Consider the following 24,534-nt stretch of genomic DNA (forward strand, 5'->3'; position numbering starts at 1 on the left):
GCTTCTGCTGCCTCCATTTCTCTTTTCTCGTACCTAAAGTTCCTCGGTGCATTGGAGTGTGCCCGGCATGTAGCTAGCTGGAAGAGTAGGGAAAAGAAAAGAATGAGAATAGAAGAAAAGTAAGTAAAAATTTTTTTTTTTTTTTTTTAAAGTAGTTATTTAAGAAGTTTGAATTTGCTGCTGGGCAGCCTGGACTCCTGGCTCCTTCTCAAGGCTCTTTCGCAAAGGTGCCCTCGCTAAGGCGAGCGCCTTTACCGCTCGCCTTTGCCGCGCGCCGAACGGCTGCGCGCCGTTGGCTCGCCCCCTTTTAAGGGGGAGCCTGGGCACCGAAGCGACCTCTGACGTAGTGGGGTTGGGCGGAGCTTTCTCTCACCGCTACACTAATACAGAATACATATAGAGCCCAGTCAGACCTCAGAAACTGATTTCAGCCAAGCGCTAACCCAAATTGGCACTTTGCTCTCCACCATAATGGTAAAAATAAAGAACTTAAGGGCCTTTTTACTAAAGTTTACCATATGCTAGCAAATAGTTTCGTATGTTAAATGCTGCACATCCTATCTTATACTTGTGGGCCACATGACAATTAAAGCATGCTAGTGTCAGCATAAGCTAAGCTTTAATAATAATAACAGTTTATATACCGCAGGACCGTGAAGTTCTATGCGGTTTACAAAGATTAAAAGATGATACAAATTGATTGAACTTAACAGAGGTGAAAGATAGTGGCTCAAGGGAACCGTTATTGAAGAGAAAGAATTGTACCGGTCAGCTGTCTAGATACTTCAGGAACAGATATGTTTTTAGGTGTTTCCTAAATTCCCCATAAGTGGAAGGTGTGAGCAATTGTTCTAGATCTTTACCCCATAATGCTGCTTGGTGTGAAAGAAGGTGTTGATGGTGTCTTTTGAGTTAATATCCTCTAACTGGGGGGGAAACGAAGTTCAAGTGTGAACTTCTCTTATGTCTGTTGGCTGAGAAGGAAAAAAGGTCAGTTATTTATTTAGGGGCTAGACTGTATAGTACTTTAAAGCAGAGACAGGCGAACTTAAACTTTTTGCGTGCCTCCATCGGTAGCCAGTGCAGTTGTCGGTAGTAAGGTGTCACGTGATCAAACTTCTTTAGCCCGAAAATCAGTTTGACCGCTGCATTTTGTATTAATTGTAATCGTCGCATATTCTTATGGGAAATTGCTAAATAGGCGATGTTACAGTAATCAAGTTGACTCAGTACGAGGGATTGTACCAGAATTCTAAATGCTAACATATCAAAATATGCTCTAATGGATCGAAGTTTCCAGAGAGTGAAAAAACCCTTTCTGATTAAGGAGTCTACTTGGTCTTCCGTGGTTAGGCACTGATCTAATGTTATACCCAATACTTTCATAGTAGTCTGAATAGGATAACTAAGTTTATTGATGCATAGTGGTGTTTTGTGTCAATCGGATGTGGCGAAGCTATAAAAAGTTTTGTTTTTTTCTGAATTAAGTCTTACTTTGAATTCAATCATCCATTGCTCCATCAAATTTAGTGCTTCTGATGCCTTGGGAGTAACTTCCGAGAGAGAATTAACTAATGGGATGTTGATTGTAAAGTCATCTGCATAACTGAATAATTTTATCCCCAGCTGGGTCAATTGCGCAGCTAGTGAGGACATGTATACATTGAAAAGCAATGGGGATAGTGGTGACCCTTGCGGTACGCCAGATGGATTGCTCCAGGTATCGGAGAGATCATAATTGAAACGTACTTGATAAGTACGGGACATAAGGAAGCCTCAAAACCAGTTCAATATCTCTTCCCTAATACCAATAGCATCCAGGCATTGTAGCATTTTCCCATGATCCACTAGGTCAAAGGCAGAGCTCATATCAAATTGCATAATCAGGGCATTAAGGCCCTTGCTGAACAAGAGACGCAGATTATCTAAGATAGCCGCAATTACTGTCTCAGTACTGAACAAAGGTCTAAAAACGGATTGAGTTTCATGTAACAGAGAGAACTGATCAAGATATTCCATCAGTTGGGTATGTACCAATCCTTCCATGATTTTTACAATAAATGGAATGGATGCTACTGGTCTATAGTTGGTTACCAGTGTTGGTGATTCTTTACTATTTTTTGGAATTGGGGTTATTATTATGTGACCGTTATTAGTGAGGAACTTTCCATTTTTTAGGTTATGGGTTAAGTAATGCAGCAAAAATAGTTTAAAGTCTAATGGGGCCGCTTTCATAATTTCCGGGGGACATGAGTCCAGAGCGCAGTATGATTTAGATTATTTGTTATATAGTTTGATATAATTATTCCATTCTGAATCGTGAAAGGAACTCCAGATCATGTCTGCTGGTATTTCATTTCCTTGTATGTTATCTATTTGGTGATCATTGGTATCATTGGGAAAAGATCCTATTAATTTTAGAAGTGTTTAACAGAATTTTTGGTTTATTGAAGGGGAAGGAAGGGTGGTAGCTACATGGCAATTATTGGGGGTTTTGGCCAGGTACTAGGGATTTGGATTGGCCATGAGAACGGGCAACTGGGCTTGAAGTACCTTTGGTCTAACCCAGTATGGCTGTTTTTATGTGAGCCAAGTATAGGACAAGCAAGTCATTGTGACATCACTGATGAGGTTGGCTCTGAGGCACTGTGGAATGAGGCATTATGACATCACAATCTCAGCTCTAGAATGTTGCTCTCATTTGGGTTCCGGAATCTTGCTATTCTTTGAGATTCTGCATGGAATGTTGCTACTGTTTGGGTTTTGGCCAGGTACTAGGGACCTGGATTAGCCACCGTGAGAATGGGCTACTGGGCTTGATGGACCATTGGTCTGACCCAGTAAGGCTATTCTTATGTTCTTATGTCACCGTTCACTTAAAGTAGAACCAGAAGAAATTGCCCTACAACAAAATTCTTCAGCTGTGCAACTCTGCAGAACCAATTTTGCTAATGAAAAATATTCCACTGTATGTAATCTCATTAGTTTCACTTCCGAGTTCTACAGTGCATTTAATATTTGCTCCTTCAGTTGGAAAAAACTGAATGGGGGGAAGATTTAACAAGTCCTACATAATGAATATATCACATCACGTTATTTTATAACATTCAGCAAGCTATGATACTGCAGCACAGCAAAATGAATGAGTACAATAGATGTAAAATTAGAAGTAAAGACTGTCTTCATTCCTACTTAATTGTGTGAGTTATACTTGTAATTCGCTGTACATGAACAGCTTCTTTTATTGTTCATTACCCGCATTGAACTGCAAGGTATTGTGGGATATAAATAAAATGTTATGTTATGTTACTTTGAGAATTCTGCAATTTGGCATCTAGATTTATTAAACTGGGTTACCATGACAATACATGCACTGTTCCAATGATATGCAATAGGGAATATTTACAAATAAGGTGCATTGATGACATTATTGCATGCTAACATGGAAGAGCGTTTTAGTAAACCTACCCCCTCTTTTATCAAGTTATGCTGCCCATTCTATTCCTATGGGTGGCTCGGCATTTAGCTTGCACTGCTTGGCAGTGCAGTTTGATAAAGGGGGCGAGGGTAGCTAGTTATTAATCTGATCTTAATTAATAACTATAACCAAGAAACGGAATACCTATAGGAAGTATACTAGATAAAAACACATTCTCCCCCTTTTATGAAGCTGTGGGTCCAGTAGGTTTTGGAGAGTTCACCATATACCAGCGGTCTCAAACTTGTGGGCTGCAGGCTGCATGCAGCCCCCAGATACTATTCTGCAGCCCGCGGTCTGGAAGCGATGATCGAGTGTCGGCTCCCTTGCTGCGGTCTTTTTTCCATTCAAAGCCATGGGTGGCAGCTCCTCGTGGCTTCGTTGGAAGCCTCTCTGTCACGATGTCAGGGAGAAGGCTTCCGAAGTAGGTGCGCATTGCATGAGAAGCAGCCACCTGCAGATTTGAATGGAAAAAGACTTCAGCAAGGGAGCCGACACTCGATCATCGTGTCTAGGGAAAGTGTGGGGAAGGAGAAATTCAGCTGCTGCTGCATGGAGAGGGGGGAGGGGGAAGAGAAATCCTGCTGCTGATGCACGGGGGGAAGAGAAATGCTTCTGCACAGGGGGATGCTGCTGCTTCTGCTGCACAGGGAAGGGGGGAGAATGCTGCTGCACAGGGAAGGGGGGAGGGAAATGCTGCTGCTGCTGTACCCAACTGGGGAGAGAAAAGGAAGGAGAGAGAAGGAAGATAAGGGAGAGGAGAGGAATGAAGGATGCCAAGTCCAAAGGAGGGAAAGGAAAAGAGATACTAGACCATGGAGGGGGAGGGATACATACCAGGGCATGGGGGAGGGAAAGATGCCAGGACATGGGGGAGGGGGAGTGAAGGAGACAGATACCAGACCAGGGGAAAGGAAGGAAGGAGGGAGAGAGAGAAAGGAAGGAGAGAGATGTCAGACCATGGAAATAGGGAGGGAAGGTGAGAAATAGGAAGGGAAGGTAAGACATGGAAAAGTTGATTTTGAGAAGAAAGCAGGAAAATGGAAAAAGTGAATGTTAAGTTAATGCCAAACATGAATGCAAGGCAGAAAGTGATGACGGCGAGAAAAACAGTCAAAGGACAAGAAGGCTCTGGAAACATAAAAAGCACAGAAAAATGAAGTCACCAGACAACAAAGGTAGGGAAAATGATTTTATTTTCACTATAGTAATTGAAATGTGTCAGTTTTGAGAAAAGAAAGATGTTAAACTTTAACTGTGAGGGTCGCAGAAAAAATAGTTAATATCTTATTAAAGAAATGACAATTTTGCATGAGGTAAAACTCTTTAGAGTTTATAAATCTTTCCTAACAGTTGATACTGGGGCAGATTTGGAGAGGAATCTGCAGTTATGTGGGTATTAGCAATAGTCAGTGCTGATGCTAGCCAGTGGGCGAGGATGGGAGGCGCCCGGGGCGGTGACATCCCTCTGCCCTCTTCTCCGTCCCCCTGATCCTTCCCCATCCTCCTGCCGCACACGTGCCCCTGCCCCTTCCTCTATACCTCCTTAATTTCCCCAGCGCGAGTAGCATCTCCAACTTGCTGCCCGCACTGGCTTTGGCTCTTTCTCTCTGATGTCCAGGAAATGACATCAGAGGGAGAGCCAAGGCCAGCACAAGCAGCATTTTGGAGCTGCTGTTCGCATCGGCGAACAGTTAGAGGTATGGGAAGGGAAAGTGAAGGCACATGTGTGATGAGGCAAGGATGGGAAGGAGCGGGGGTGGGGAAGAGAGGAGGAGAGGTGCCAGCGCCCCGACCATGATGACGCACATGGTGGCCCAGCCCCCCTTTTACTACACAACTGATGCTAGCATAGTTAAGTGGGCATATAGGAGCCCACACACACCAAAAAACAGTTTTAATTATGCCTGCTTAGCTACCTGGGTGATGGAACTGAATATCGGCTGGCATAATTTCCAGATAGTGGCCTGAAATGTTCTGATCCCCCACTCTCTCAGAACATGAACAGATCCCTTCAGGAACCCCCACCCTCCTTCCCACCCTTTCCCCAACATATCAGTAGATCCTCCCCCAACACCTGGCTGAACTCTTGTAGTCTAGCGGAGAATGGACAGGAGCTATGCCCATTCCTGTTACAGCTTCTGCTTCAAAAAGGCTTCTGTGACTTCTAGTGGCAGTATCAAGATAGGCCTAGAGGGGTGGGGAGAGAGGAAAGTAGAATCTGGATTGGAATGGGGGCGCGGAGTATGTTATGAAGTCTAGTGGTTTTAATACCGTTTTAATTATTTCCAATGCATCTTGTGGAATGGATGTGTATGTGACCAAAACAAAAGGACCATCATTTATATCAATATTCAATTTTGATAAAAAATGCTTAGAGGGGCATAATCAAAAAAACGTCTAAGTCCCCTTTTGGCCTAAGGCCTTAAACATTGAAAGTAGAAGCAGGGAAAATGTCCATTATAAAAAAAAAAAACATCCAAAAGGATAATGGCCTGCCTCTACGTTCAGCTGTTTAAACGCCCAGACCACCACCACGTCTAAACTTATACCCTATAATCAACCTAAAAAAAGCCTAAGCCCCAAACGTCCAAAAAAAGGGCTTTTAGGTGAAGGAGGAGCCAGTCCTTCGCCTAAAAGCTGGATTCTGTAACCGGTGTCTGTCAAAAACAACACCGGTTACAGAATCCATCTCCCCCCCTTACAATGATCGGGCCAGGAGAGAACCCAAGCCCTCCTGGCCCCACCGACAATGATGGGGGCAAGAGGGAGCCCAAGCCCTCTTGCCCCAGCGGCACCCCGACTACATTCGGGGAAAGAGGGAGCCCAAGCCCTCTTGCCCCAGTGATACCCCGATTACGTATGGGGCAGGAGGACCCAACCCGGCCCTTGTGCTTAAGGCCCTGCCCACAGGACAAGCCTAAGGCTCCCGGGTCTATTCTGGTTGGCCCAGGTGCCTCAGGCCCCACCTGTGGGCGAGGTTTGAGCCGCCTGGGCCAATCCGGCCCCATTCCAGAGCCGGCTGGCCTGCCGGACGGGCGGGCTTGGCACCCCTCTGTTCAGCCGTTTTCAAGATATGGGGGGTGGGATTGGGGGTGGGGGGGTCATGGGGTCAGCCGGGAGGGGGGTGTGGGTCAGCGGGGGGCGATCGGGGGCTTGGGAGGGGTGGTCGTGGGGGGTTCGATTTGAGGGCAGGAGGGCCTGGGATCCCTCCTGCCCGTATTTTAGTGGGAGTGGAGGGTAGGGGGTCTACCTGGACAGGAGGGGTTGGGCTCCCTCCTGCCCAATCTTGTAGGGGGTGGAGGTCACGTGGCCAGGAGGGCTTGGGCTCCCTCCTGGCCCCATTGGACTTGAGGGGGGGGTTGGGGATTTCGGGGCAGGAGGGCTTGGGCTCCCTCCTGCCCCAAACGTAATCGGGGTGCCGCTGGGGCAAGAGGGCTTGGGCTCCCTCCTGCCCTGATCGTTGGGGGGAAGGGTGGATTGCGCAGGGGAGATGAGCCATCTCTCCTACTGCGATCATTGCTGTAGGGGGTAGGCAGGTTGCTGGGGCCGCTGAGCTGATCGCAGCAGCCACGATCAGCTCAGCGGCCCTTTTTCAGCACTTATACTTGTTTTGACTTGGTCTAAGTCAAAACGTATAAGTGCTGACTAGGCAACCTGCCTAAAGTTTTGGTTATAACTGATGCACGCCTAGGTCTAGGTCAGCCCACCTCCCGCCTCTAAAAATGCCTCTTTTCTCTCTGTGCGTTTAGAGGCAGGGGAAAGGCCTAAGCTGGTTTTAGATACATCTAAAACTAGCTTTGATTATGGGTACTTGGACGATCAGGCTTTTTGATCGTCCAAGTAGCCATTTAGGCCACTGTCTAGACGTTTTTTTTTTTTGTTTTTTTTTTATTATGAGCCCCTTAGTATCTTTGATATATGAATCACATTTTGGAACTTCAGTTTTTTTAAAAAGAGTCCAAAAAAATGGAATTAGTCTTGAAAAGAAGAAAATCTTATTGGATCTTTTATTTAAATTAGTTTTATCCAAATGGACTTAATGAGAACTGATTGGAATCCTTTTTATTAAATAAATTCATTGATTCATTTATCAGAAATTGATAAATGTAAAATTGCAAACAATAATTAAAACACATACACACATAATTTCACCTTCTGTGCCAAAATTCATTTAGTGGTCCTTTAAAGTTTTTATTAAGAAAATTTTTATTCATAATCGACACAATAAGGGAAGCACAACATTTAATCGAATTAGTTAACTGATCACATGGTGGTATACCATTAGCTTTATAAATCTTTTTAAGTAACTGAATAATATTCTTTATTGCTTTAATTATATTTACAACAAAATTGGTTTCAAAGATTTCATCCAAGCATGTAGCACTGTTGTTTTACGGTGAGTAACAGATCTGATTGGCAGGGGAAACCTATGATGTGTCAGTGGGTGATTAACCTAAGGTCTGAAGGTACTATGAGATTAACTTCCATGACAGCGAAAACTGTCAGATATGCAAAATCCAGAGCGGCAATGTTGTCCGTGGCAGGGGTAAAATTTTGGAATTCCCTCCCTGGTATCCTGAGGATCTGTTCTGACCGTTTACAATTTAGAAAGATGTTGAAGACACAATTGTTTGTGGAGGCTTTTTTTTTTAACTATTTGGGAGCCATATTTAATGAGAATTTTAAGCTGTGATTATTGCACTTTATTTAATGGGATGGCTACTGTGTAACTGCCAAGTTTAATGCTCCCCCAGACATTATAGATCCCCTTGACCCTGAAGAAAGTTCCTTTGAAACATACATGTCGGGAGAGGTGGTAAATAGAGAATGACACGGTGACAAAATTCATCACCATTCCCATCCCCGCAGATAACCGCGGGAAATAATCCCATGTCATTTTCTAGTGTCTATTTCAACCTCACTCCTTCTACACCAGCATTCTTCAAAGCAAAGCTTGCGGGTCAGTGGTTGTGCCCAATTATACTCCGATTCTTCCCTCTCTCCTTAAAGAATGACATGAAGATGGTTTCCTGCGGTTATCCGCGGGGACGGGAACGGTGATGAATTTTGTCACCTTGTCATTCTCTAGTGGTAAACTGAAGATTAAACATTGCACTGAAAAAAAACAAACAAGTCAAGTAGTGTATAAGTTTTATTATTTTCTGTACAACAATAAGAAATGATAAATATAAAGAAAAAAACTTATTAATAATTGGATTGATGGAGACCTAAGTGAAAGATTTATTCGATCTGAAGAGAAACCAGAGATTAAGATGGAGACCTAAGCAGTTGGGAGTATTTTGTCCCCGACGGCGTTCTGAAGATCCATACATAGAAAACTATCTAATTTACATATTATAAATATTCTCATGAAATCTTGTTTAGCATCTAAATACTTCAGAGCTAGTACTATTCTTTTTAATGGACTTGTATGATTACATACTAAGCTAAGTGGCTTTTGTATTTTTAAATAAATTGACAACATCTGGTGGGCTGGTTAGACAGTGATAGTTCACTCAAAGATACAAATTTGTCAATGGGAAGGAGAAAGCCGCTGAATGCTGCTATAAAGGCAGAGGTGTAGTACATTCTCGTTCTCACATTTGCTCCTGTTTGTTTGGTGGGAGATTGCTCTAACCTTCCCAGGTTGATATGTGACTAATTCGCTTCTGGGGTAACCACAAAGTATATGAGGTACAACAGTAACAGTCATAGCACTGTACCATACAGATAACCTTTTAACTGAAACATTTATACACAGTGAGTAATAGTATCTGTTTCTTAAATAATCTGAAAGGAAAATGCTGCATGATTCTGTAACAAGTCAAGGAGTGCCACAAAACACATCACATGCAAATGGTGCAAGGAGTAGAATATGATATATCATTTGCAAAATCATCAGCAGTATAAATTATCACAAGTGTGTTGTGCTATTTTGAGGTATGGCTTCACCTAAAGCAGCATAGGTGCTGCTGAGGTGCCCATTCCATGTCACTAGTCACAGTATTTTTATATATACTGCACCCTGTAGCCTGGGGAGAGTATTCTTAGTACCTTTCATAAGATGACTGGCCCATGTCCCTGTTCATCACTGCCTCTGGCAACATTCAGACGGAGTATTCCATCTCTACCCAGAGTAAAGCCATAGAGCAGCTGGAGGCTCCCTGGCTCTACTCCTGTTCACTTGGGCTCATTTTCAGCAATGCAACACAGAACTAGAATAAATTGAGACTATTTAATCTTTAAACATAAAGGTCTGATTCATCAGTGGTTTGCCATTACGTGCCTTAGGGAAAAAAATGCATTGATGACTCAGGTCTGAAGTAGTAAGCATTCTGTGAAATACGTATTTATTAACATAAAATAATGTTGTTTTTATTCATTTTTTAGGTTTTGCCCTAGAACTGAATGTGTTTTTGTGTGTTTCATATACCTATTTCTTTCTTCAGGGCTCTGTGGATCATGGCCTATAAAAAAAAATAAAATGCTGAACAATTTGTTTGAGTGAATATATTTTGTGAAAAATGTGATTAAGGCCCCCTTTTATCAAGCTGCATTAGGACTGTTTATCGCCAGCTGCTGTGGTAAAAGCTCCAATGCTCATAGGAATTCTATGAGCGTCGGAGCTTTTACCGCAGCGGCTGGTGATTAAAAAAAAACCCAAAACCCTACCACGGCTTGATAAAAGGGGGTCTAAAATTTTAAAAAATCTCTTACGGTAAGTGTGAGTTGTGCACAAATTCAATCCAGACAGATGGGTATCCTGGGAGTGGAGGAGGTGCCTTTGATAACATTCTCTTTTTTAGAACATGCTATGCCAATAGCAGAGCAATCTACATAGAAAATATTTACATAGAAATATGATGGCAGATAAAGGCCGAATAGCCCATCCAGTCTGCCCATCCACAGTAACCTTCCTCTCTCTATGAGATCCCACATACCTATCCCACACGGTCTCTGTCTCCACCACCTCTTCTGGGAGACTGTTCCATGTATCTACCACCCTTTCTGTAAAAAAGTATTTACTTAGATTACTCCTGAGCCTATTACCTCTTAACTTCATCCTATGCCTTCTCATTCCAGAGCTTCCTTTCAAAATAAAGAGACTCAACTCACGCGCATTTACGCCATGTAGGTATTTAAATGTCTCTATCATATCTCCCCTTTCCTGCATTTCCTCCAAAGTATACATATTAGATCTTTAAATCTGTCCCCATACACCTTATGATGAAAACCACACACCATTTTAGTAGCCTTCCTCTGGACTGATTCCATCCTTTTTATATCTTTTTGAAGATGCGGTCTCCAGAATTGTACACAATATTCTAAATGAGATCTCAGCAGAGTCATAAGAACATAAGTCTTATACAGAGGCATCAATACCTCCTTTTTCTTACTGGCCATACCTCTTCCTATGTACCCTAGCATCCTTATAGCTTTCGCCATCACCTTTTCAACCTTAGCATCATCACAAACAATGACACACAAGTCCCGCTCTTCTGACGCGCACAAAAGTTCTTTACCCCCTAAACTGTACCGTTCCTTTGGGTTTTTGCAGCCCAAATGCAAGACCTTGCATTTCTTAGCATTAAATTTTAGCTGCCAAATTTCAGATCATTCTTCAAGCTTCGCTAGGTCTTTCTTCATGTTATTCACACCATCCGGGATATCTATTCTATTGCAGATTTTGATATCATCCGCAAAGAGGGAAATCTTACCTGATAGCCCTTCAGAAATATCGTTTATACAAATGTTAAAAAGAACCGGCCCAAGAACAGAACCTTGAAGCACACCACTGGTAACATCTTTTTCCTAAGAGCAATCTCCATTGGCCACTACATTCTATCGTCTTCCACTCAATCAGTTTCTGACCCAGCCCGTCACTTTGGGGCCTATCCCGAAGGCACTCGGTTTATTTATTAGACGTCTGTGGGGGAACACTGTCAAAAGCTTTGCTAAAATCTAAATATACCACATCTAGTGCACTCCCTCTATCCAATTCTCTGGTCACTTAGTCAAAGAAATCAACAGATTTGGCTGACAAGACCTACCTCTAGTGAATCCATATTATCTTTGGTCCTGTAATCCACCGGATTCCAGAAACGTCACGATTCTCTGTTTTTTAAAGCGTTTCATTAATTTGTTTACCACAGACGTCAGACTTACTGGCCTGTAATTCCCTAATTCCTTACTTCTACTTTTGTGTAGAGGGACCACATCCACCCTTCTCCAGTTCTCTGGTACCACTCCCGACTCTAGAGAAGCATTGAACTGTTTAGCATAAATGTATACATTTGCCAATCTGGGAGCATGCTCCAACACCAGTGAGTGCAGCATTATATATAGGATTAAGAGCTTCTTTTACAAAGCCATAGTAGTGATTCTCTTGTGACAAATGCACCGTATCCCATTCAATTCTTATGGGCTTTGGTGCATTTGCCACAGGAGAATCACTACTGCAGTTTTATAAAAGAGGCCTAAATCAGTGTTTTACAACCTTTTTACACCCATGGACCGGCAGAAATAAAATAATTATTTTGTGGACCGGCAGACTACTAGGACTAAAATGAAAAAACCCCATTTACGCCCCATCTCCGCAAGCTCGGTCCCCGCAAACCATCTGATCCCATCTGCACAAGCCGCAGTTATGATTTTATATTGAACGTATTTTATTAAAGTATAAAAAGAAACAATATTCTGAACAATTGTGATTTTATAAACACAAATATACAGAGCATGGACCAACAAAACCCCTGTCTCCCCTCCCCTTCACATATATCCCCTCTACTATCAAGAAAACTGAACAAGCCAAGTTATTATAGAATGCTACATAGAAATATCATGTTAACAGAATATTGCAGTCCCCAGTTATGTCTCTAGCAGGATATATATTTCAAATCTGATATATTCTAATGACAAAATAGAAATAAAATTAATTTTTTCTACCTTTTGTTGTCTCTGGTTTCTGCTTTCATCTTCTTTTCACTCTTTTCCTTCCAGCGTCTGCCCTGTCTCTTCAATCCAGCATCTGCACGTTCCATTCAGTGTCTGCCCTCTCCCCCTTCCATATGTATCTGACTTCTTTCTATGCCCCTCTCCCCTGTCCATCCAGCCTGTGCCTCCTCTCTCCTTTTTACATCATTCATTCCAGCTTCACTGCTTTCTTCATTTTTATCTCTCCTACACCAGATCTAGCATCTTTATCCCTCTCTCATTTCTCTGCTGACCCCCTTTCTCATTCCTCTTTCTCCCCTTTCCCTCATCTATCTCTCCATTCCACCCTGACCCCCTTCCCCTCCTGTAATCTCCCTGCCAGCTGTTTCCTTCCTTTTTTCTTTCTCCCTTCCCTCCTTCCTTTTTTCCTTCTCCCTTCCCTCCTCCCTCTATCCAACATTAACTCTCTTCCCATCTCTTTCCCTCCTCCCCTCTCAGCAGCATCTCTCCTTCTAACTCCCTCCAAGTCCAGTAACAGCTCTCCCTTTATCCAGCAGCTTCCCAGCCTCCTACAGTGGCTTCCTCCCCTTCCAGCAGCTCTCAGTACTTGCCTGCAGGAAGTTGCCAGTAAATCACTGCCCTGGCAAGTAGGAGAGCTGGTGGGAGGGGAGACAGCCACTGTGAAGGCTCCCCAGGATCTTGCTCACACATGCTGACCATCTCCCTCCACCTGCAACTGTATCTGCAGTTCTTTCGGTTCTACTTGCAACTTCCCCACGGCCCTCTTCAACAACTCGGCAGGGGCGGCGATCAAGACAGGCTGCCGACGTCGGGACCTTCACTCTCTGAGTCCCGCCTATTTTGTTTCAACTTCCTGTTTCCTAACAGGCGAGACTCACAGAGGGAAGGCCCCGACGTCGGCAGCCTGTCTTGATCGCCTGAGGCTGGGAGGAACAGCAGTCAGCAGGAACCGCAGTTGGCAGGAAATTTAACTGCCGACTTGATCTCGCCGGCCCTGCGTGGACCAGCAGAAATTTTCTGCGGACCAACACCGGTCCGCGGACCGGCGGTTGAAGAACAGTGGCCTAAATCACATGTAATATCAAGACTTACAAGACAGGTATCATACATACAAATAATGACGTTCAAATTCATATCCATATGAGTACTCTTCTCCATTTTCCTAAGTCCTGATAAATCAAATTGTTTAAACATGTTGTTTAATCCTTCCCTGCTGGTCAGAATCTCAACAGTTTCATCACCAGAGGCATCAGATGGCAGGATTTTAATTATCACCAAAAAACCCCAAGTGCAGGAATGAGAAAGAGGATAATCAAATTCTAAGTCCAATACCTCTCTCAGAATCGTTTCAAATTCTTATCAAAGACACAATCCATTTAACATTTCTTGCATCAATGATATTATAAGTTACAATAATATCATTGATGCAAGGATTTTAATTATCCCCTTCCAAGTACTGTACAGGGTTCCTAGTCTCAGCCAAAAAGCCAAGAAAGGACCATCCTTGGCTCAGGGCTCAGAACACATGTTTGATCTTAAGAGAACAAGACGCTGAGAAATGATCCTAACAAACCAAGTTGATATTGCCATGGTCTAATTTTTACTAATGAGTTAAATTCTTAGACCTCCAGCAGACCTCTTATATAGTACTTGTCCTATGTGCAGTATGATACAAACAAAGTCCGTTGAATCTAACACCCTGTCTCTGACAGTGGCCAATTTAGGCCACAAGTGCCCAGCATATGCCAAAAAGTAAATCCAATTTTCATAGCTCATTTCTAGGGATAAGCAATGTACATCCTAAGTCTACATGGCTAATAGTTTTTTAAAACTATTTCCTCCAGAGATCATCTAAATCTCTTTTGAATTCTGTTATCTTAACCATCTTGACCACATTCTCTGGCAATAGATATTTTGGGAACATGCAATAAAGATCTAAGCATGAAAACACCATATTTCAAGCTAACACCATCTCTGGGCTCATTATCCTGTTTCCACAGTAGCTAATCCAGGTCACAAGTACCTGGCAGACACCCAAATAGTAGCTAAGTGATCTTTATGAGCTACTAGTATTTTATGTGTCTAAATGTTTTTATAAAATAGGGTGAAAATAACTGTTTTTCTATTTAATTAACCTGGCTGGCCTGTTATAAAATCACCCTCCAAAAGTATTACTGTTTATCAAAGTGCTAATGGGAAAGTATGTCTAATTCCTAAACCTGTAACTACTCATCTGAACTTATATGTATATTTTCAAAGCAGTAGTTATAATTTCTGCTAAAAATACATGCTGCAAATATGGTCAGTTATATGGTTATAATCTAAATCGTGACCTGAGGGCTTATGAACACTACTTAATTACTTTAGATAATCTTGATGCCTCTAAATAACCAATTTACAAAAGTAAAAAAATTCAGAGGCTCATGTTCTCCTACCCCCCAAAAGCCACCCTCCTCTCTACCCCCCGAAACCACCCTCCTCCCTACCCACCTGTACCCCAGCCATCTGAAGGCAAAACACAAGACTTGGTTGGTTCTTATCCAACTCTGGATAAATCTGAAGGAGAAAATGATCGAGTGAGTAACAGATCAAAAGCCAACTATGAGCTTGATGAGGCATAGATATTCAATTACCTTATATACTTGAATATAAGATGAGATTTTTTGGCCAAAACAATGGCACAAAAATGGGGGTCTTGTCTTATATTCAGGTCAGCATTTACCTGCCCCCCTCCAGGACTTGTTGAAGGCCTCCGCCAGCCTGCCATATGACCTCCTGTCTCCTGTCCCGGCCGATTCTAACAATTTTTTTTACCTCCTTCCTGCCTCCTCCCATGCACTTTTTTGAATCCCTAGTGGCCCAGCGGTGTATCGGGCAGGAGCGAGCTTTCTGCACTGAGCCCCTCCCTCCCTGAATGGCTGTCCAGCAGTGTACCAGGCAGGAGCGAGCTTTGTGCGCTCCTGCCTGGCCTTGAGCCACTCCCTGAATGGCTGCCACCAGTTCTCACAGTACAAGACCAAAACACATGACCAAGAGTTGCTATTTCTGCATCACACTTCAGACAACAGTCTGATTGTATGATCCCCATTAGGTAACCCTTTTTGTGAAATACAAGCTTTATAGTCAAATTTATATTGCTGTTCATATGTTAAAATGGTCAGTTTTACCATTGGTTTACAAATCAAGTCTCAAACTGTCTTTTGAAATAATCATACCCAAATCTCTAGACCATGACTCTCCCCATTTCTTATAACTCAAAGCTGGCTGACTGGTCTATAAAAGTTTTTGATAAAAGGGGTTTGCTCACTGCATAGCAAAAACAATTCAACGTGGCCCATTATGTCCTCAATAAGGGCATCCCGTGGTAAAGTTGCTATGTAGTTTGCAAAAAAAAAAAAGCCAGTTGGTTGAAAGGGGAAATATTGTATTGGTTCTTCAAAGAAGCAAGGAGAGAATTTGACATGCTTTATCAACATAATGTTCCTCCATGCTGATACCATACTCTGCCCAATGTAAAAAGGTTCTACTAGACATACCCACTGGAAAATCTAGCTTACCATGCAACGGTAACCATGTTGTAACATGTATGTTAATATCTTTACTTTTGCAAAGTTCTTGCCAGATCCTTCTAAGAGGATTGATTAAATTACTACGCTTCATATGCTGTATTTCGGTAGCATGAATATACCATAAGCGGAATATATATAAATTATAAGCAAGAGTCAAAGGAGCAATAAATGTTTGCTCGTGCAAAATCTGAGTATAATGATCTGAGCTTTTTAGCCAATCAATTACTCAATTGTCAGTCTTGGCATGCCTTAAGATAGTGCAAGGCCTCCATTACATGGAGAAAAAACAAGATTTTGGAACCTTTCCTTCCACAGAAAAGCCTGGATTTCTTGTTGTAATAACAGATGATCCTTTCTATTTAAGAAAAGTGGGGCTGTTTGAAAACACAACCATTTTGGCAAGATTGCCATCATATACAAAGCAAGATAGCCTAACATGGAAAGAGGTAAGTTAGTCCAGTTTTATTTTTAGCAAAGTTCTAGACAATGTTGTCAAGGTTGAATATGGACTTCATAAAAGGATGAAAGATTTTTTTTTGGCAGTTGAATGCCAAAATAAAGGGTAGACTCCTGCCCCACTGGAATGGAAAATTCATAGCTTGCATATCAAGCAGAGTAATAACAGGAATTGCAACTGTCTTGTGATAGTTTAATTTAAAACCATACAAGAGTCTAAAGCACAAAGTTAGGTTGGCATGGAAGTATACGGTTGTATGAGCATTACAAAATATGTCATCAGCAAATACTAATATTTTGACAGTCTGATCCTGCATATTAAAATCTTGGATATCTGGTTGTTATTGTATACTATATAAAATATGCTCCCCAAAAAAGACAAACAAAAGAGGTGAAAGCGGACAGCCTTGCTTCGTACCTCTATTAATAAGAAATACTGAAGAAATAGCCCTAGTTAACAAAAAATGTGGACTGTGGGAGTGTGTGGTGCAGTAGTTAGAGCTACAACTTGGCACCCTGAGGTTGTGGGTTCAAATCCTGCATGGCTGCTTGTGACCCTGGGCAAGTCACTTAATTCCCATTGCCCCAGGTACATTAGATAGAGTGGGAGCCCGCCGGGACAGTTAGGAAATAATGCTTGAGTATCTGAATAATTTGTAATCCGCATAGAATTGTAGGATATGCAGAATATAAATTATAAATAAATAAATATTGTAAACTGCCCAAACTGCTGCTAAATAAAGACCACTAAATCCATAGTGATCTAATATATTGAAAAGAAAAGGTCAAGACACTAGGCCAAAGGCCTTTTCTGCATCACAGCTGAGAGTCAACACTTCAATGCCCTTATACATGCAATGTTCCCAGGCATTTCCTGACATTAAATATGGCCTAACACTGCCTTACAAAGCCAACTTGATCTGGATCAATAAGCCTTGGCAGGCCATGAGATGGGTCTATATGAGGCAACTTGAGTGAGATCATTGCCAGGCTTTGGGATGAGTGTTGAGTTGGTTTCTTCTTGGAAAGCACCTTGTTCTATGACCTGAAAAAAACATGCCTCTAATTTGAATCCAAGCTGTGGTTCCATCAGACGATAAAACTCACTAGAATACCCATCTTGTCCTGCAGATAGAACTGAATAATTTGTTGAATTTCTCCAGATGTTATAAGCTCATTTTAAATAATCCAGTTCAGAATCTGTTAAATGGGGAGCTGGAGCCTAGGTAAATCATAAGTTGTAACATCTGGACTCGCATGTAGTGTAGTATAAAGCTTACTGAAATAAGTTTTAAAGCAATCTGCAAAATCCTTAATGGATAATGGCTCCCTTTCATCCAACACTGAGCCTGTTTCTTGGACATAACCAAAATTAATCTAGAGAGCAGTTGATCAGCTTTATTGGTATAGTCATAAAGTTTATATTTATAATATGTATTAGTCTTATCATTTCATGCAGTTTATTATTTAAGGCCATCTTTACTGCAAGCAATTGAAGTAGGATGGCAGGCATATCACCTACAGTCCTGTACCAGATATCTCTCTAAATGCAAAATGGCCTGAGTCAACTCTTTATGTATGTGGACAGCAATAATGTCCCCTCTTAAGACTACTTTAGCTGTCTGCCAGAGTGACTTTGTTAGTACAATAGGCCTATTTCCACTTTAAAAGCTTCTTGGCGTAATCATAGATTTTCCGTTCTTGGCGTGCAGAGATAGCTCTGCTCAGTACCCCACAATCTCTTGGGCCATTGCACTTGTTTATCTTGGTATGTCCTCGGTGGTGGGTATTGGGCCCCTCTTCCTATTTCTGTGATATCATGGTCTTTGGTTCACTCACTCTATTATATGCTGTTGCTGATTGTATTGCACTGTTACTTTCTGCATATGTTTTTACTGTAACTCACCTCTTTCTCTGGTTGACTCTAATAAAAAGGATATTTAAAAAAATAAAATAAAATAAAATAATGACGGTGATGGAAACTTGTTCTCTTCCATTTACTTTGTATTTTAGATTATTTGCCTGCTTTTCCCTTTCTTCTTGTTTTTACCCTCTTCCCAGCCTTTCCAATTTAAATTTTGTATTTCTGCCCAGTCACCTTTTGTACCAGTATGTCATTGAATGTATCAGTCTGTTAATGTTATTTTAATGAAATTTGTTTTTAATATATATTTTTATAATTGCTTGTTTTTTTATATATACTATGTAAAACCGCTTTGAATTTTGATAAGACGGTATATCAAATTTTAAATAAACCTGAAACCTTTATAAAAGTGCTCATCGTGATAGATATATTTAAGGAAAGTCCAGTAGAGGGAACACTCATAGCTAACTCTATTCTCAACATAATGATCAGAAATTCTAGTGCACCAGATATACAAGAAAACCAACTGTGGGACACAATAATATAGTCTAGTCTGGAAGTAACATTATGGGCCTGGGCATAGTTGGTTTAACTGTTCTGTTGGATGCAGTGGCATAGCTAGGGAGGTTGGCACCAGGGCGGTGGCACCCTGCATCACTTGCATGTCCTGTGTCCAGGGCATGATTAATTCGTCGAGGGCCCCTAGGCACCCAAGTACACTGGACCCCCCCTGCCCTGCCCCACCCCACCATACGCCCAGGCTGAAACAGGAAGCTGCATCAGAGGGAAGCTTTGGGCAAGCAGCACTGCTTGCACAATTACAGTTCCTGTTGTCTTTCTTACCCACGTTGTTGCTTGTCTTACTTTCCGTTGATGGGGGGGGAGAGGGCGCATTGCCGATCGGGGTGGGCCTGTGTTGCCGATTGGGGGGGCCGTGTTGCCGATCGATGCTGGAGGGGCCCATCGCTGTTTGGATAAAACAATGTTGATGCCCTCCTTCATCGGGCCCCCTGACCATTTTGGGCCCTAGGCAAGTGCCTACTTGGCCTATTGGTTAATCCTGCCCTGCCTGTGTCCCGTATATGGACATTCAGTTGAGGATGGGCTGGAGAGGGTTTCGATGGCTAGGATGGTTAAGATGGGCTGGAGTGAGCTTTGATGGAGACTCCAGTAGATGGAACCTAAGCACACTACTAGGCAGGGCTCTGGGTTTCTGGCCCAGAAATATCTAAGAAAAAGGACCATTTAAACTAAATTAATTTATGGAGCATGTATGGTTGGGTAGACTGGATGGACCACTCGGGTCTTTATCTGCTGTCATTTACTATGTTACTATGTAATCCCCCATCCAATAGCCCTCTGAGAGGCCCTCCTCTGAGCCCGAAATCCCTACACAGCACTTTGTACCTTTGATGAAAAATTGGCAGGAAGGATGCTCATTCCCTCCTGCCGGCAGGCCTGCTTAGTCAAAATGGTGGGCCTTCCCCTTCCCAGTGCACCCTGGGAGGCACTGGGAAGGGCCTAAGGTCCTGATTGGTCCAGGTGCCTAAGGCCCTCCTATGGGAGGGGCTATAGGTGCCTGGACCAATCAAAGTATTAGGCCCATTCCAGGATACATCAGGAAGGGACCTAAGGCCATGATTGGCCCAGGTAACTAGGCCTTCCCAATTAACTATAGGCGCCGGTTTCAGTTAATTATAGGTGCCAGTTTTAGAATTTCCTCCGTTATGTAGCCTGCTCCTTACCCTGATACCTTTGTCCATCTCATAAATTGAGGTTTTAGGAAACTTTAGCTCCTATACAACAAGTTGGCCCAAATCTCAGGAACTGCTCTGTCCACGTTTATTTTGTAATTCTCATAAAGCATAGAAAGTATAATCTAAACAAGCACATTTCAATTAAACACCTCATTCAGTTAGATTGTGAGCCTTCGGGACAGTTAGGGAATTTCTAAGTACCTTTCTCATTTATAATTTTAATGTATATTTTCTGTAAACCGCTTAGAACTTAACGGATGTAGCGGTATATAAGAAATAAATTACATTACATTACATTACATTCACCTTTTCTGCTACCATAATATGAATATTAGGTTAATGTGGATACTCACACAAAAAGAAAGATTCCAGTATTAGCCAAGGCAAAGGCAAGCCCAAGAATCCCACTGCCCATGATAGCATTGCTCAGGTTAAAAATTGACATACCCAAGGAGGTTGTTCCTGGAATCTGAGAAACAAACAAATTGATCAAAATGTTAACCTATAAAATAGCACCAGAAAAGCCATGCTGAGTCATACCAAGGCCGATCAAGCCTAGTGACCCATCTCCAAAACAGGCCAGTCCAGGTCACAAGTACCTAGCAGATTCTAAAAAGTAGACCTATTTTTCATAGTTCATTTCCAGGTAAAAAAATGATTCTTAAGTCTAACTGGCTAATAATTTATGAATTTTTCCTCCAAGCACTTGTTCCAATCTCTTTTTAATACTGCTATATTGGTCTTCTTAACCACATTTTCCAGTAACAGCTTAATTATGCAATAAAAAAAGAACTATGATTATTTTCAGTCTAGTTTCACAAAGTGCCCTCCCATTTTTGTGTCTGACAGGTTAAAAGAACCATTCCTTAGTGAACCATTCCACTCTACTCAATTTTATAAACTTCTATCCTATTCCCTCAGTCAACTTTTCTCTAAGATGGAGAGGCTAAATAGGTTAGGGCTCTTCAAGGGAGTTATTATACTCCCTTTATAATTTTCAGTCACCCTTCTCAACTTTGTTTTAGTTTAGTTGTGCTATATTCTTTTGGAGAGGGGGGAGGGGGGGAGACCATAACTGCACACTTCTGATTAGAAATGATACTTGATGCAGAGTAACCATAGTAAGATCGTGTGTTTCATTGCCAGTCCTAAAACAAGAAGCCTTAGAGAATAAAAAGTTTCTGAGTTTTATGTTCCTAACATAAGACTATTATTTTAAGATGAGAGATTACAGTATCTTATAAACTATTGAGTCTTTAACTGGTTGTTTTCAGCAGTTCCCTGAAGAAGCATTTTTTGCTAAACATGGGCCATGACAAAATCCATGCTTAGTCACTGATAGCAGAGATGTTTGTCATCATATAAGTGTACACTTTGGACTATTTATATTTGGAAAATTTATATTTACATTATACCAAGTGATAAACACTCTTTTGGTTTATTTGACGTGTGTTGATGATCATCTTCTTTCTTGTAGCTATGTCTCCTGAACACTAGGGTTATCTGTCTGAACCCACAAGTTGCTTGAGGAATGTTGTCAGTCATCTTTTCAATTCAGCCTCCTTCTCAGCCAGCTGCTCCTGCCTCCTCAGTTTGTACAAAAACAGTCAAGCATCACTGTAACGAAAGATATAGCCGGAAGGAGGGAAATGGGGAACTCCCCAATACAACACTTCTGTTCTGCTCTGTAACAAACTGATATAAAAACTGTATGCAACCAACACTAACATTGATGGAGCTTGAAGCTACTCGCATGTCCTACTATCAGGCAGAAATTGAGATCTGATTTCTCTTTCTTTTTTTTTCTGCAACTCAGCTTAGCTGAGGCACAGAGAATTCTCCAAATTCAGACACAGGTGGCCCACCTATGGGGGCGGGGCTTCAGGGCTACTAAACACATCTACAAGAAAGAAGATTATCAAGGTAAGAAACTAATCTTTCATTCTAGTGCAATGTATCTAGTAGTCCAAAGCAGTTCCCTGAAACTAGGACGGATCTACTGAGCCTGCCTTTAACAAAGAGAACCCAAAGGCGGGGTCCTTTCTGGTTGCCATGACCACTCTATAGAACCTGGAAAAGGTATGAAGAGTAGACCATGTAACTGCTCTACAAATCTCCTCAGGAATGACTGCCCAAGCCTCTGCCTATGAGGTAGCCACCCCTCTGGTGGAGTGCACTTTCAATGCGATTGGCAACTGCTTACCACATTCTACATATGTGGAAGAAATTGCCATTTTAATCCATCTGAAGATCGAGGTTTTAGATGTAGATCTCCTTTTCTTAGTCTGACAGGTCAGAATAATAAGGTGATTAGAGAACCAAAATTCATTGGTAACTTCAAGGTAATGAAGCACTCGCTTGATGTCTAGCAAATGTAATATATTGTCCTTTTATCTTCAACCCCATAGGCTGAAAGATGGGCAAAAAGACTTCCTGAATGACATGGAAGGCAGAGACTACTTTCATTAAGAAAGATGGAATTGTGCGCAAGGAAAGCACTGTGTCCGTAATCTTTAGAAATGGCTCCCTGCAATAGAGCGCTTGTAACTCAGAGACCCATCTTGCTGGCATAATAGCTACCAGGAACAGCTTAACCTTATCTTAACAGTATCTAGAAGGGAAACCTCTTGTAAGGGCTCATATGGAGCTCTAAAGAGACTTCACAAGATGGTATTGATTCCAGGATGGGAATGGTAGACGCACTGGAGGGGACAACCTAAGATCCCCTTTAAGGAATCTGGTGACATTTGAGAGGCCAGAGACACTCCCACCTTCTGAGCTCGGAAATATGAAAGACCCACTATCTGCACTTTCAGCGATCCAACAAACATATCCTTCTCAAGTCCCTCTTGCAAAAATTCCAGGACTAATGAGGCTTCTAAGGGCTCTGCATTGACCTTAGAGTACCAGTGCTGGATAGTCTTCTAGGCCAGAGATTCTCAACACGCGGTACGCATACCACAGGGGGTACACCGTCCCACACTGTATGTCTCCCAACTTCCTTCTGCCAATTTATATATGTGGCGTCGGCGCAGTATGTTTCTCAACTTTCTTCTTTTGTCGCGTATCTTCCATCTTCCTTGTCTTTTCTCCCCCTCTCCTCCCCCCTCAGGACCAGCAGCGGCAGCTCACTGTGTGCTTTTAACTTCCCCACACAGCTGCTGCTTGTCAGCCCAGCCTTAATTTGCTGGCCTTCCAATGTCAGCAAAGGCCTATGGGAGATCATATCAGTTATCCAGCCTTAACTTGCTGGCCTTACCAATGTCAGCAAAGGCCTATGGGAGATCATATCAGTTATATCTGACCTTGGGGTATGTCAGTGCAGACAGCCTCAGAAAATTACATCTAAAGTATCAATGATTAACATTCCTGAGATTCTAAAAATGTACTAAGGTCTGGTACTTAAAATGAACACTAGCCCCAGCTAAAAGCTCCTGCACAGAATTCACATACATAAAGCATCAGGCCAGACTGGACTGTTTATCAAGAAGGTATGCTACTTGAATGGGACAAAGAAGCCAGACAGACTAATCCCATCTACCATTCCTGTAAGTGTTACACCTTCCTTATCAATTAAACTAACCATTATTTCAAACAGTTTACAAATTATAAACAGAAAGATACTGGGAAATACAATAGTTTCTATTTTTAGAATAAGATTCCAACCTCTAAAAGCTTCCTCTCTGCAACACCCTCCCCTCTCTCTGGAACCTGGACCATTCCCCCTCCTTTCTTTCTCTTTCTGGAACTTGGACCCTGGCTTACTTTCCCTGTCTTCTTAGACAGCCTCTCACCTATCCAAACACACATTAATGCAGGTAAACTGTCCTCTCTCTCGCTCTCTCTCTCACCCCCCCCCAAGCAGTCTCAGAATCCACTCTGTATTTGTAAAGCTTATGTCTATTTCTTTCTGTACATTAGTAACCGAGTATATGCTAGATGTATAACTCTTCCTCTCTGTAACATTGCCTTTCTGTAACATTAAGCCTATTTCTGCACAATATATATTTTTTATGCAATCATTCTGGGCTGTCATTGTCAGTAATTGTGCTTCCTACTGAATCTTCAATGAGGATATCGAACCCGGGGCCTGGCAGATTATAAGGCTGCCACATTATATCATTGAGGCTTATTTGCTTCAACATTACCCTCCATTCCATAACCTTACATTTTGGGCAGTTGCTAATCCTTACACTGCTAGCGTTAGTTTAACCGGCGATTCCATCAGGCAGCCTTGGGCCTTTACTATGCCAGCCTGCCTCCAATGAAAAAGGAAGTTGCATCATCAGAGGAGGGCCGGCCTAACAAAAGCCCCGAGGCTGCCTGATAGAACCGTGGCTAAACTAATGCTAGCAACAGCTGTGTGGGGAAGTTAAAAGCATACAGTGAGCTGCCGCTAGATAGAGGAGAGTTACTGCTGAGCTGGCGATTCTATCAGGCAGCCTCAGGCCT

At 42.2% G+C, this 24,534-nt stretch overlaps 1 protein-coding gene across 1 annotated transcript in view; it reads right to left on the reverse strand.

The window, feature by feature from the left end:
* Window positions 1-24,534, reverse strand: part of SLC38A1 (solute carrier family 38 member 1) — a 193,130-nt gene that overhangs the window by 99,436 nt on the left and 69,160 nt on the right. The window contains exon 4 of the mRNA XM_033957586.1: window positions 20,436-20,551. Coding sequence (XP_033813477.1) covers window positions 20,436-20,551 — 116 coding nt within the window. The remainder of the gene's footprint in view (window positions 1-20,435; window positions 20,552-24,534) is intronic.

The sequence above is a fragment of the Geotrypetes seraphini genome, chromosome 9 (genome assembly GCF_902459505.1).
Source record: "Geotrypetes seraphini chromosome 9, aGeoSer1.1, whole genome shotgun sequence".
In the NCBI taxonomy this organism is placed as follows: domain Eukaryota; kingdom Metazoa; phylum Chordata; class Amphibia; order Gymnophiona; family Dermophiidae; genus Geotrypetes; species Geotrypetes seraphini.